Here is a 14,630-nt window from a genome sequence, read left to right as displayed (position 1 = left end):
TATTCTCTCTGTGTAAGGAACAAGTTAAAACATGGAAATGCTTTTGCTTTCCTTTGAAAAGTTAGGTCTTGATACTGCTCAGGCCAATTCAGAAGCACACCACTCAATGCAGGAAGACTACCACCCCCACATCACCCCCAAGCAGCTCCTCTACTTACATCCTGACAGAATGCTAATAAACATGGGCTCTGCAAGATAATTTCCACATGCATCAGAAGGGGTGCTGCCACAAAAACGCCCACAAGCACAATTTACTCCACATGATTAATGTACAAGATGCACAAGGCCCATCATTATCACAACATACCATTTCAGTAAGAGATTCTGGACATAATGCACATTCTATAGGAGAGTAAATTTCAAAAATACTCTACAGAAAACTAAGTATCATTGTCTATTTAGCAATGATTGTCCTGTGCTTTCATATGGATCGTTGTAAAGTCATCAGCAAATTGTACATCAGCATTCAGGCTAAAATCAAGTTACTCACTTTCAACTTCATTTTTGCAATTGGCAACTTCCTCCTCCCCCATTCTCCCCCAAAACAACAAACCCAACACCCCCCAAAAAAACCCACAAACAAACAAAACAAAATCCCAAACACCAACCAGCCAACAATAACCCATCCCACTCAGCTTCCTTGCTACTTCAACTCCAAAATAGTAGCTCTATTTCTCTCTTAAAAAAAGACTACAGAAGCCTTTAAGTTAACATTGACATAAGGTAAGGGTAATACTTTTCAAAGTACACCAAAAATTCCCCAATCTGACTCAGTCTGTTAGCGAAAAGAGAAATCTCTGAAAAATGAACATTCAGAAAGGGCAGAAAGTTAAAAAACAATCATCTAAGTAGTAACACAGATTAACCAGCACCTTGTCTGTTGACTCATTAATCATTACTCAATATTGAAAACAAAAATAAAAGACTGAATTTGGTCAGAAAATTTGATTAAAAAAATAAATAAATCAGCTGGACTTCAGCCCTTCCCACTTCCTCCATCCCGCAAAATACAGGGTTTGGAAAAATAAGCAGTGTTTATTTACTAACAATGACATAAAATACATCTTAATATTTTTTTTTATTTCTTTACAAATTAAAAGATGCATTGGAAAAAACAAGTGAAGAAAATGAAAGGTTCATTTATGATTTCATTTCCACCCCCACACTCCCCAATATTAATACTAGAAATTAGCATTTATGGAAGTCTGTGGTTGCTGTGCCTTATATACTTAGGAAGTTCTTTTTCCCCTCTGGTTAAAAATCCTCTAGATTTTTTGGTTGGAGGCAGTACGTGGAGTAAAAAGTCAGCCACATCCATACAAAAAACGCTTACGTTTTTGTCAACTACATCTTGAAAGAGTTTCTCCATTAGTTTTCATATTCCCCTTTCTGTGTAGTGATGGGAGGGAAGACAAACTAGCAGCATTAGAAGAAAAATGGATTATGTACATGCTACAGGATATGGAACTAAAACCACAGCCAGATACTTTTTTGATCTTATCAAGGACTTTCCTCTGAAATATTAAGCATGGATAATATATTCTCTAATCCACACACAATCTTCCTTTCACTTTTAGTGCTATTGGTAGCTCAAACTCCTGGATGTTGCAGGAACATTCGTTAAGTGTTTGAGCTAAAATATACACACCCCCTTTCAAAGGTGAATGAATGAAGCCCTTAGAATTCTGAATCTGATTTACATTCGCTCCATCTTCTCTGGGGTCTTCCCATCCACCCTTGCAGAATGGAGCAACAGAATGGACAAAGTGGATGCATTAATCTGTCTGAGGTATTTAGTTTAACAAACAGGCTTACAAAAAGGTTTTGTGCAAGCTGATCAGTAAGTAGAATGGGGGAGGGTATAAATATCCAGTAATGAAACTCCTCACTATGGCCCAGATACTTTCAATAACCGAAATCAGGTACTTGCAATTCCACCAACAATACAGTCTGAATCTTTGTTTTTATATCCACTTCCTTGTATTCCAGTATAAAAAGCAGCCTCGAATTTGCATCAGTATAAATCAAATTTCTGCTTGCTTGCCATGATTCACAATAATGCAGTTGAAAATGGCCTCTTCCTTACCATCCAGTTCCTACACAGCCCCACATTTCCCTGTTGAAAATATTTTTTGCTTAAGGTTAAGAGGCTTTTGTTCCCACCACCACCTGGACAGATAGGTAAGCTCTGCAGGAGAAGCTGTAGAACACGGACTGAGTAGGACATTATGGAACTGTGCAACGAGAAGGAAAGGAGTCACCACACGCCAACAGGAAGCACCATCTCTACTCCTATGCTGTTCAGATGCTCTTGATTCTTGCTCACTGAACTACTACTTACTCCATCACAGATCTGCACAGCAACATATAGAACAGGGAAGATTGTGGAAAGAAATTTGCCCTGCTGCCTCCTGGCTTGCCGCTCATTTCTGTTTTCGTGGATTTCTTTTTCAGAGTGCCATGTGGCACATCTGTGCTCTGCAACATCATGTATCCTTCAAGAGGGGACACAAAAGGTTTGGCTGCTCCAGCTCCCATAACCTGACCTGCCTCTTGTTCTCCCCACCTGCACATCCGCTTTGCTTTTGGAGCATGCACACACACCCATACAAACACACAGCAACTACCAGAAGTTTTGAAGAGTTATCGCTTTTTCACCCAATGTTGAATCATGTACAGTGAACTGAAAAAACCCAACCCAAACCTACATTCATTACAACGGGATTAGCGAGCATGGGGTGGGGGGTGAGCTCCTGCCAAGCACAGGAAACAATTTAGATGCAAGTAAAAGACCTGGTATCAAAGGCTTTTTTTTTTTTTTTTTTAGCCCTCACCAGGAAAATTTTCATCTCTCATATGGGACTGGGAGAGGTTGACAGGATTTCTACTTATGCAACGTGTATTAAAAATTATGGAATTGTACAGATTTCTACGTTGTCCTTTTTGAGGGCGCTGGGCCTTCTGATCAGGTCATTAGTGGAGACTGAAATGTCACTGCTGAGTTCCAGCACTACTCCCTCCTCTAGCTCAGTAGCTGCCGAATCTCCTTGTGCATATGACACAGGAAGTCCACATAGGAAGCACCCCCACTCAAGCTCTTGTCCTCCACTAGAAAGTGTTTGAACAGCATTTCCAGCTTATCTTCTTGCTTCACAATTATTAACTACAAAAAACAAAACAAGACCAAAATCAACGGTGATTGAACAGCAGTATTAATGTTCTTGGAAGGGGGAAGGGGGGGGGGGGGGGGGGGGAAGAGAAAGGCCAGCATAAAGCTAAAATAGCTCAAAAATCTAAAGACAGACAACCAGAATCACAACATATATGGCTTATGTGCTTTGACTTCTGTGATTAAGCTCCATTAAGTCTCAGTCATTTCTAAATAGAAGGCAAATAACATGTATCTGGTTTGTGCAATAGTATATTATAGTAGGCCTGAAAAAATATTTACACCTGTTACTAGTATTGGAGTTCTGCGATTACCACATTTTTTTCCAGAGAACTTTGTTTCAAGTTCCATTTATGTGATCAGGAACAATGAGTTCAGCATTGCAGCATTACCAGGCATGACTTGCTCTGCAAAAAGGGAGAGGGATTTAAAGCTACAAATGGGGGAAAACATTTTTACCTTCATGTAGCGGGATCTCTGCACTTGAAGCATGTCAATAATAGATCGTACTTTCTTTGAAAAAGGGTTTTCCAAGACAGGCAGTGTAGTCTGGAACAGAAGATATCCAATCCACATCAGTCATGCTAACTAGAGCAATATTAAATGAAACTTAAGAAATTTTGTTCTGTTACATAAGGGTATAGATAAATCCACCCCCACTGACATACAACCTCTTTGACCTTAACTAGTTAAAGGGAATATAACATATCAGAATTAGAGGTCAATTATTCATTCTATTTACATACCAATCATTCTCTTCACCATCAGTGGTGATATTGCTTGACAAATAAAAGTAAGCAAAAGCTTTCCTGTGTATGCCCAGACTAGGGACATTTCCATTAGTTTCACACACCCATGTTTCTCTTGTTCCTGGTACAAAAAAATTAACACTGGTCCCTCAACTTGCTTTCTCATTTTTTAAAGTTTTGGGCATCTATCACAGACACTAGCTCCCACACTGCCATCCAACTCACCAAGGCCTTGTTGATCTGACTGAAGGATGACACTCCAAAAAGGTTCTGGATCAGGCCTTGCTGCACGTTGACTCCCACCCACACAAAGATGTTCAGCCCATTCTCCAGCAGGTATATGTCACCTTTGGAGAGACGTTCTTCTGAGTTCCGGATTGCTGCTGGCAAGGAGTCGCTGTTGACATCTGCTTTGGTCTGGTTTAGAATGAAAAGTAAAATCAAGATCATTTAAAAAAAAAAAAGTCTCATGAAGTCCTGAAAATTTCTGCCATTAAGACCCTAATGGTTTTCTCACTTCTAGCATTCTTAAGACAGCAACAGCTGTTACTGAAGTTTCCTCTTCCTTAGCTTAGTTTTCTTAGTAATGTGATACAGACAGATCAGAGATTACTCATCAGCAAAAGAAAACATAATGCTTCTGTCAAACTACTCTGTAGTTCCAATATTGCCTCCTCCTGCAGTAGAAATGCAATTAGCTGTTATTGTTGTTGCAGCAACTATGGTACTGAGAAATCAGAATACCACATAGAATTGCCCTGCAATAATGAAAATTACTCCATAAAGTAACAAATTTTAGAGCTTTCAGAAGACTATGAGAAGGTAAAAAATGTCATCTTCACCACTAGTTGTGTGCTCACAGCTTACAAGAACATTCTCACATAAAATTCACAAGATGCAGTAATGCATCTACCACTCAGGGGAATTAAGTGAAGTATCCCAACAGATGGCAGACCCCGAATCCTTCTAAAATCACTGTCCCTTATTAAAATACGCAATGCCAATCCTTACAAGTCAGGACAACAGCAGTTCTCAAGTGATAAGAATATCCTGAATCACTCACCAAGGGCAAAAGCCTGGGATAAAAGAAAACATTTGTTTCTGCCACATCCATGGATGTAACTAACTGACGAATGTAAGCACGGTCATCTGTTGTGACCTCTAGACCAGGCTGAAGAACATCACTCTTCAACACACAATTCAAGTACACGGGAAGCAGCTTCATGCATTCAGGGAGGATCAGCTACAAGTCAAAAGCAGACAGAAGCTGGTCAGCTGTAACACTGAATAAGTATACCTTTGACAAAATGAGGCTCAGATGAACCCAAGAAGTGTGGTACAGCTGCAAGGAGTGAAAATTGATAGTCTAGTTATGTCAAAGACTTGCAAAAGAAACACAAAACTTTTCCCAGGAGCAGGAAGTACTTTCTGGGCTCCTGACAGGTGTCCAGTTAAGTCATTCTCAACTGTAATCTCACTTGCAGTCTCTCTACCTGAGAGTCTTCTCTTAGCAAGTGTCTGCTGAGCAAAGCAATTGACTTTGAGCAGCATAAGTTTACCTGACCAGCAGAAGAGGGACTGGCACAGTTCTTTCGATAGCAGGCTAGAATCTGGGCACACTGGTTGATGAGCGCATCTCGTACAGTCTTTACTGGACTATTTAAAACTCCACGATATGCTGCATAGAAAGAAGAAAGAGATGGACGTGGTTGTGCATGAACAGTAAAAAAAACCCAATACTAAAAAGCTATTGTTTATTAAAGTCTCATTTTATGATACGTTGTTACTGAAGAAGTGAAGAAGCTCATTTACTCTATTACATATTTTTTAACTCTATCTCCTATGCACTTTACAACACACTTAGTCATAAAGCATGGTGCCCTACAAAAAAACCCACATTTTACAGCCTAATCATTTTTATTTAACGGACTGAAAATGGACTGTTTCTTACATTTTAAAGGTGATCTCTCTCTGCTGGATTTGTAGGCTTTTACTGCAAACTAGGAAGGGTAAATAGGGTACAATGTGTAAATGTATGATATTTAACCCAGATTTATGAGCAAAGGCCCCCATTTCTTATTCTCCGAGGAAAATTCTGGAACAGTTAAAGAATGAACTAAAACAGTCCAAAAATAAGTAAAAAGGTTAATTCAGACAGCTGTCAATACAAACCTCTTAATAAAATACAGACAAGGATTTGTATGAAGGATAAACCCCTATGCCTATACCTGTCATCCTAAGCAACAATACTATCATCAGAGATTTATGCCTTTTGCCATATATCAGGATTGCCACCTGACATTTAATGCACACGGATGACAACAGGCATTTTATCAGCAGTTAGCAGATGCAATTTTTCTTACACTTACCTACAGTATTTACACTTACCATATTTAGCCAAATAATTGATGAGTGTATCTGTCTCACAGTTTCGATAGAGGTCAGCAAGCTGGGTGCAACAGTTTAAGGAGAGGTTGTGAATGCGGAGTCGCCGCTGTCCTGCACAACTTGTATACAACAGAGCACACTGTAGGAGACAAAAATGCCAGGATATGGAAAAATGAAGTCCTCTTACAATAGGAATGGCTGAGTCTGAATATAATTCATTAAAACGTAGGATTCAAATGCCTAAAAAATTAAGGTAATTAGGTAAAAGATTTGCACAACAAAAAAGCTAAAATCATATGCTAAGAACCAGGGTTAATGGAAGATATTTTAGAATTTTAGAATTTATTTAGAATAAACCAGGTTGGAAGAGACCTTCAAGATCATGGCGTCCAACCCATCAACCAATCCAACCCACCTAAACAACTAACCCTTGCCTAAACAACTAACCCTTGCCTAAACAACTAACCACTAACCCATGGCACCAAGCACCCCATCAAGTCTCCTCCTGAAAACCTCCAATGACGGCGACTCCACCACCTCCCCAGGCAGCCCATTCCAATGGGCAATCACGCTCTGTATAGAACTTCTTCCTAACATCCAACCTAAACCTCCCCTGGTGCAGTCTGAGACTGCAATGCTAGCAGTTTGTATTAAGAGAATCGGTGTTGGAAAACAGACTTAATTTGAATTAGTCTAGGTCACCCTGTGAACAAGTATGCTGAAATGCTAAAGGTATAGTAAGGGGCAGAAAGAAATAAAGAACAAACAGTTCCTTGAAGGAGTGTCTAATAATTCAGTTCAGAGTGATCTTTTCTTCTGCAACTGGCACTCTTCCCAGGTGAGATTTGGTTCTGCCCTGACACACTTTTGTTGACAATTCCAAACACTCAACTCACTTTCTCCTAGAAAGCCTCCTCTCTCACCTGAAGGAGTGCGCCACTGTCTTCACTCAGTTTGTCATCATGCTTGAATTCCACTGTGATTGTTTTATCGCAGTCCAAACCTGCCATCTCAACATCAGTTGTGTTACTCATATAGAAAGCTCCAAAAAAGTCAGTTGCTCGAATACCTAAAAACCAGAACAGACACAAAACAAATGAACCAGTTTTCATCAGAATAACAAGACAGCCTTTGGAACCCTTGAAAATCCTCTTATCAGTGACACCACATATCTTGACAGAATTCAGCACAGATCTTTGCTCAGTCTTGACAAATGTCTTCAAATTCCAAAGCTTCAGCAGCACTTTTTGCTTAGCCTAGTCTCAAGATCTTTTAAATCAGGGAAAAAAAAAAAATCTGTTATTTCCCATATGGCATGCTTAAAGTGGTCAATTTATTAAGACTCATTTGTGCTAACACCCACCTGTGCTTGTACGTACTCTCATTACAGCATCAAATCCCACTTCTTTCTGGACATCTCTTCTCAGGTCATTCAGGAACCTGTCCTGGTCTGTCTCCAGCTAGAACACAAGCAATAATTCAAATTCCATACTCCAATAAATCAGAGATGCTTCATAAACCAGGTAGTTCCTCCTGCAGTCTTACTCTAAAAATCAACCATCATAAAGGGCTCAGTGCCCTGCTACAAAAGTTATCATGTCTAGCTTTCCTTTTTTTGTTATTAATAAGAGCTATTTTGTCTAAAGACACAAAGCTAATGAAATAATTCTGGTGAAATCTTGACATTTAAATAGCAACTTATTTCTAAAGAAGTACTTGTTCACTATGGTTCACACTAAGGAAAGGAAATCTTAACTAAACAGTAATTGTTACTTAGATCAAATATCAGTCTTAAGTTAGTGCCACTCTTACCTGGAAATATGCATACTTATAAATGGAGCCTCCTGTCTGGTAAGTTACTACACCCAGTGTTGCCACATCCAAGTACTGGTTTGGAAACAGGAACAGATCCACACAGCAGCCCTGGGCCACACAGTCTTTGGCCAGATTGTTGTAAAAGCTTGTCTGTGGTTGAAACAAAGTCTAAGAAAGGAAGTCAGAGATGAGAAGTTTGTGATAAGGAAAGTGAGATCCAGTTTATCAGCTCAGTCAATACACTTTTACACTTGAAGTCTCTCTTCAAAGAAATTAGGATCTTACAAATTCCTCCTGACCCTGTTTTTGAAGAACTCTTTAACACAAAAATTACTCCACATCTTGCTTGAATTGTAGTTCAGCACATGTACCTTAATCCAGTTACAGAATTTTATCCTGTGTAACAGACTACATCTATCTCCTCTTCTCATACCAGAGCTATCCTTATGATGTCAAGTCCACACATCTCTGCTTGAGAACAGAAAAGTGCAACGCTAAAAAAAATAGCTGGGATGGTTACATTCTGTGCTGCTCTTGTAATTTTTGTAATATTAGTCCAGAGTATAATATAGATCTGTTATGTAAGCATCATGCAAGGTATTATTACCTTCTCCTTATCTGTGTTGATCAGTTTCTTATCATCCCTGTTCTTTAACTTCCCTGGGGCCTCTGCTATGGGCAGAGAGGTATGGAAAATGAAGAGCTTGCCAGCACACTCGGCTGCCTGCAAGAGTGCAATAACACAGATTAGGAACATCTCTAAAAATATAAAGAAAATTGTGATTCAAGAACAGGTGTTCAAACATCTTTTTCACTGCTTTACATCAGGAAGGCTATCGCACACAGAGGCTCAGTGATCACTTGGTTACTTCAGTGCTATCCAACACAGGGAGCACAGCTCACTGGTCAGCTAGAGAGAAGAACTGGTTCCAAGGAAACACAGAGCAGTAAGCAGGATTTAGCTACAAAGCAATTTGTGCAAATGTGCTAGCCTCTTCCTTCTCTGATTTGCAACTACTGAGTTTGTAGAAAAAGAGTCACAGAAACAGCAAAAGCTTTTGTAATCTGAGCTTCAACAGATCATTAATTTTAAATCAATAACCTATATTAATACTGGCCAATATTTAGTAAGTTACGTTCTCTGACACGCAGTATATAAACAATCAGTAATTGGTATTATTTCTTGATAGAATAACTGTCATGAAAATGTGAGTTTAAGAGAGACTTCTAAGGACCTTGATGACAGACAAATAGAGCTATATAAAGAGGTTTGGATGGAATCATATAGGCCATCAATTCAGTCAGTACACAGAAATCAGAGCTAGACCATATACGGAATGATCTTGAAGAAGTACTGGAACAGAAGAACTTTAGGAAACATTTACCTGGTTAGCATATTTTTGTGGACAATTTAACAGACTGCTTTATCCTGTTTTATTTTATTTAAGATTATACCAGAACTTTAAGAACAGGATTAGAAAAATGCCATGTTACAGAATTACTTAATGAGACATGATCAGACTTCAGCACTGGTTTCAGTTGGAGGGTCTTCCGTAAAGTGATCAAAATCCAGCCAGGTAACTGAGAGTAAGCCACTTGTCTTGTACTTTGATGAAAAAAATCTTAAAAAGCAACTGCATAGAGAAGAGGTATATGCACTTGAAGAATGAGCCAAGTATCAGAGAATTGTCAGGATTGGAAGGGACCTCAAGGATCATCTAGTTTCAACCCCCTGCCAAAGGCAGGGACACTTTCCACTAGATCAGGTTGCCCAGAGTCACATGCAACCTAGCTTTATATACTTCCAGGGATGGAGCTACCACCACCTCTTTGGGTAACCTGTTCCAGTGTTTCACCACCCTTATGGTGAAGAACTTCCTCCTAAAGTCTAATCTAAATTTACCCTCCCCTACCTTGGATCCATTTCCCTTAATCCTATCACTATGCTGCATTCTAAGAATTCCCTCACTATACTCCCTACCTGTAGCACATCTACCACAAGGAGACTTACAAAAAGCTTTACAAGTGTTAGCAGCATGTGTTAGCACAAGTGAACTTCAGAGTACTTAAACTGAAAACAATTTGCCATGACAATGTATTTACTAACCTTCAGTGCCTCCAGCCCTGCTTGAATCACAGGTGCAAAAACAGTTTCTGTTTCTCTTGTATCTGCAAACATTTCTGGAATCTGATCCAGCAAACTGGCAAAGAACAAGGAAAAGGAGAAATTCAATATCCCATTTAATTGGAAAAGCCACACAGTTGCAGTCCATGCATGACCTCTGAGACTGAGGCAGTTTAAACAGACGTCCCTAACAAGTCCCTGTAAATTTGCATAATTGTTACAGTATTTAGCAAATCATCATTTCACTGTGGAAAAAAAAAAAAGATGCTTTGTCATTCTCCACTGGCTTCTCTCATCCACATCCTCAGTGCCTGCTGCATAAGCTTCAACTGACACCCGCTCCAATCTCTCTTCTGTATTCCTGCTCTTTTAATATATTCCAATATATACTGGTAAATAGATTCCTAGGAAACAACAGTGACACTTGGCCTCTGTTTGCAAAGCATCTTATGCACTGTTCAAAGCTTAACAGGTCTACTCCACAGTTTACTATTTATGCGTGTTAATGCACTACAAAAAAATGTAGTACCAGGTCTAGTTCCCAAAACATAGTTAGCTTCACACCATTGTTTAATTACAGTTCAAGTATGTTAAACACTTTGCTCTCCTTTTTTCCATCTTCTCTATCCCACTTATTTCATTCTCCAAAGAATCAAAAACAGATACCATTGTTGTCTTAGTTCACAGTTAAGGCAGCTGGCTTAAAGATATATTCCATATTCTTACAACATTCACTCTGCATCATTCCAGTTGTGGTTTGTTTGGTTGGATTTCTTCACCCCCCACACCATTTCTTTTGTTTCTTTTCCCCCCGAAACACCCTTCTGCACTAAATCCCCTTATATATACTTTCTGCTAAACTGGATTATAAACCGTGAATTTTCCCATCCTACTTCAGAAGCTTCATCTCAAAGAGTACAGGAAATTAAAACACATGGAGTGACTTCTAGGTGAATAACATGACAAATAAGCATGCAACACTTGAATCTACCAAACAAGAAGTTTACTACAGACATTGTAAATCAGTTTCTGTTACCTGGCAATAACTGTCCTGGAATCATTCACATTCACCAGAAAGCCATCAAGGAGTGGCACAAACATATCTGCCACATCTGAGACAACCATCATTTGTGGCTGTGCCAGTGAGCTCTTCACGTTATAGAAGTGTAACACTTTATTATAGGTGACAAAGCCTACTCGAATGGCTGATTCTTCCATGTTGCCTTCCCTGTAAGAGACATATCTGCCTTGACATCTAAGCAGACAGCAAAATCATTACACAGAAACTAACACAATAAGGCGTAAGGAAAACAAATTAAAGGGAAATTTTATTTTCACCCAGAAAAGTATCCAGTAAGGTGTTTTTCTTGGCCTTTTTCTGAAGAAAAACTTGATAGGATTGTTAAACAATTTTTAATTTCTATCTTTTTAAAGCAGAAAAAAAGGGCAGTTTCTTCCATTTTGACTGGCTACAGTAGTACACAAAATTCCTACCTGGGCAGGTAATCTAGGAGTGACTTCAATTCTTCACATATTAACCTCACTAAGCCACTCTTCACAGCATTGTAAGACACATCAATCATAAAAATGAAAGCAGGTGGACTGGGAAACTTATTATTCTGTGGACGAGAGGGAAGAAATCACATTATGTCCATATAATGAAGCCCACATAACAGCTCTGAAACATGGACAAATGAATTCTGGTCAAAACTTTTAACAGCTTTTGTGTACTCTTCCAATCATCATCAGCAGTTATTTCTTTAGATCATTCTCCCATCCCTGCACAACAGACATGTAAGCATATTGTTCTTGAAATCAACTGGACTGCTTTCACTATCGCTCAGTGAAGAACAGGCTAATTACATCTACAATCCATTTACATGACTACACAAGACAGGGAAGCAGACAGCGAAGTTTCCTGCCTGTTCGTAAGACTTTGGAATCTGATCAGACTTACTATAGGTGATTCCATCATATAAAACAGAAGATGGTTTTCCCTCTCTAAAAAACACTACCTTTCCCCTTTACTTAAATATAAAGTTTACTTAGAGAAAGAAAAGCTTGTTTCAGTCAAGTTTTCTCAGGTCTACAGGTCATACTTAAAGGAGCACACAGAACAAAAGCAAAAGCTGGGAAAGTTGCATCTCATTGGAATTAAAAAGTTTCCTTTTTTTTTCTTGAGAGTAAAGAAAAGTTTTTCCCCTTAACTCAAAAGTAAAGCTGAGGAACCAGAGGGTAGCCAACAAAAAGTCACAACATTTAGACATCTCTTTTCCCAGCACTTATTTCAGTAGAAATCTAAGTTGCTTTAATAAACATCTTGCACATTTTTCCTATTCCTCAGAAGTTAGTAACTGTTTAAATCTTCAGTTTAAAAGTGAAACATTTGTACAAATATGTACTTCCATACTATTCTTGTTTTTAGCCACTACGGCTGTATTTGAAATTGAAGTTCAATAGGTAAGGTTTATCTTGGGCAACAGGTGACACATCAAAGAGTTACTGTTTTACTTTAATCACTCCTATATTCTCCTTCTGTCCCAAGGACCACTGCAAGAGAGTCCTTCCTGCAGAACTGCTAAGGTAACAGCAGCTATAGCTGCTTATATAACTCCAGAGGAAAATGACAGAGGCAGCTATAATCAAATTATGTTATGTCTCAAGTGATATAAATGTCCTCTGTTTTATTTTACGCAGTTAAGTGGATTGAATTAATATAATTCTTAATTTTAGGCTTTTTATTTGAAAGTAAACAAAACAAAACAAAAAACAGTAATAAAAACATACATACCTTGCAATAGTCAACTGTTGCTAGAAACTCGTAAGACCCCAGTGATAACTCAGGTCGGTCATAGAAGTCTACTCGCTTTCCAGTATGATCCAAATGCTGGAAATAGTGAGGTGGCACTAGGAAAGGAAAAGTCATTAAGTGCACTGACACATCCATGATAAACACTGAGCAGAGAGATAACATGACAACAGCTGTTTCAAATATAACTCCAGGAAAGCCAGCTAACACTCTGTGCTAGCACACAAATATTAAATATTAATGCAATTTATGAGCACCATTAAAGCCAAGAAATACAGACAAACTTATTTCTATCTTATGTACCAAGTGACACACTGTGTAGTCACTACTGTAACTTTTCTTCAATGTCCTTTACGTTCTCATTTTCTGTTTCATAACAGAAATGTCACCACAATATGCTCTTAGAATTATTCTGAAGGATTCAGTCCAAAGGAAAAAGAAAATGATCTTGTAGTAGTAACAAATGACTTACAACAGAGGTTGAGGCAAACTACAGGCTATAACATTGCTGAGTCAATTCAAGCTTACCAAAAGACTGAGCTCCCTATTTTGCTGTATAGGTTAGCTTTATCCTTCCCTTGCTGTACCAGAGTAAAACCCTCTAGGCACACTGCCATAATAATTTAGTCTGAATAGACAGGGCACTTCTGAGAAGAGACTGCAAAGCATTAAGCAGGAGTCAGAAGTATAACCACATACCAGGCACACAATACATTTGTGCTGGTATCAAGCATCAGAAAGTAAAATGTCACAGAAAAATCTAAGTTTTAAATACCCTAAGAAAACAGCATAAATATTTTTTCAAACCACCATGCTTCATGCTTCAAGTACCTCATGTTAAAAATTTGTCAGAATAATGCATAAGCACTTATTTAATTTGAACAATTTCAGACCTGAGCACCAAGTATGTTTTACAATTTTTTTACAAGACTGAACAGACAATAAGGCACAGTATATGTTATAAATGATTGTAACACAATAAAGATTTATTTGCTTCTATCCTGTTCAAAGATCATTCCTGCAAAGCCCAGAGACCAATTTCTAGAAGAAATCTTACCCTCAGTGACACAGCTGCAGAAACAACACTGGAACCTCCTTCCACCCTCAATGAATTGCATAAAGGGGCACATGTAAGCCTTGCACCTATTACATCGGACAGGACCGGATTCTCCATGGTCTACCAAATAAGGAAGGGTCTGTAGAAGCGAGGGGGAGGGGGAAGAAATAAAGAAAAAAGGGTCACATGATGGCAAGAAAAAAGTGACCATACCTGTTGCAGAGCTTAGAACTTGTCTCCCTATACATTTTGGCAGCTGTAAGAGATTGCAGAGAGTAGGGGATACCTCAACAAGGATGCTGTAAATGTTTCTCAACTCAAGCTCTGCCACAGCAGGCCTCTGTGGGCTGCTACCAGCTATCCCACTTCAACACAAAAAAATACTTCTCCATGGTGCTGCACTACCTTATATAGCAGCCTGCTTGAGGAGCAAGAGCAGGAGTACCACACAGCACAGATGTATCTCAAGTGGAAACAAAAGATTGAAGTGATAACCTTAAGGGACTGAGCATACAATT

At 38.8% G+C, this 14,630-nt stretch overlaps 1 protein-coding gene across 6 annotated transcripts in view; it reads right to left on the bottom strand.

Annotated features, from left to right (window-relative positions):
• Nucleotides 1-1,059: 1,059 nt before the first annotated feature.
• SEC24C (SEC24 homolog C, COPII coat complex component) overlaps nt 1,060-14,630 on the bottom strand; it is an 85,945-nt gene continuing 72,374 nt past the window's right edge. For all 6 annotated transcript variants that reach the window (XM_068139818.1, XM_068139815.1, XM_068139819.1 and 3 more), the window contains 15 exons: nt 14,113-14,251; nt 13,038-13,153; nt 11,741-11,865; nt 11,283-11,474; nt 10,229-10,322; nt 8,729-8,845; nt 8,119-8,289; nt 7,670-7,766; nt 7,230-7,375; nt 6,307-6,445; nt 5,478-5,596; nt 4,982-5,161; nt 4,144-4,335; nt 3,629-3,718; nt 1,060-3,163 (listed from right to left, as the gene is read on the bottom strand). In XM_068139818.1, the coding sequence (XP_067995919.1) occupies nt 3,023-3,163; nt 3,629-3,718; nt 4,144-4,335; nt 4,982-5,161; nt 5,478-5,596; nt 6,307-6,445; nt 7,230-7,375; nt 7,670-7,766; nt 8,119-8,289; nt 8,729-8,845; nt 10,229-10,322; nt 11,283-11,474; nt 11,741-11,865; nt 13,038-13,153; nt 14,113-14,251 (2,058 nt within the window). In that variant the 3' untranslated portion in view covers nt 1,060-3,022. The remainder of the gene's footprint in view (nt 3,164-3,628; nt 3,719-4,143; nt 4,336-4,981; nt 5,162-5,477; nt 5,597-6,306; nt 6,446-7,229; nt 7,376-7,669; nt 7,767-8,118; nt 8,290-8,728; nt 8,846-10,228; nt 10,323-11,282; nt 11,475-11,740; nt 11,866-13,037; nt 13,154-14,112; nt 14,252-14,630) is intronic.

This window comes from Melanerpes formicivorus, unplaced genomic scaffold (genome assembly GCF_026170545.1).
Source record: "Melanerpes formicivorus ecotype bairdi unplaced genomic scaffold, bMelFor1.0.p_v2 SCAF_6, whole genome shotgun sequence".
In the NCBI taxonomy this organism is placed as follows: Eukaryota; Metazoa; Chordata; class Aves; order Piciformes; family Picidae; genus Melanerpes; species Melanerpes formicivorus.
This window is presented reverse-complemented; position numbering and strand designations above follow the sequence as displayed.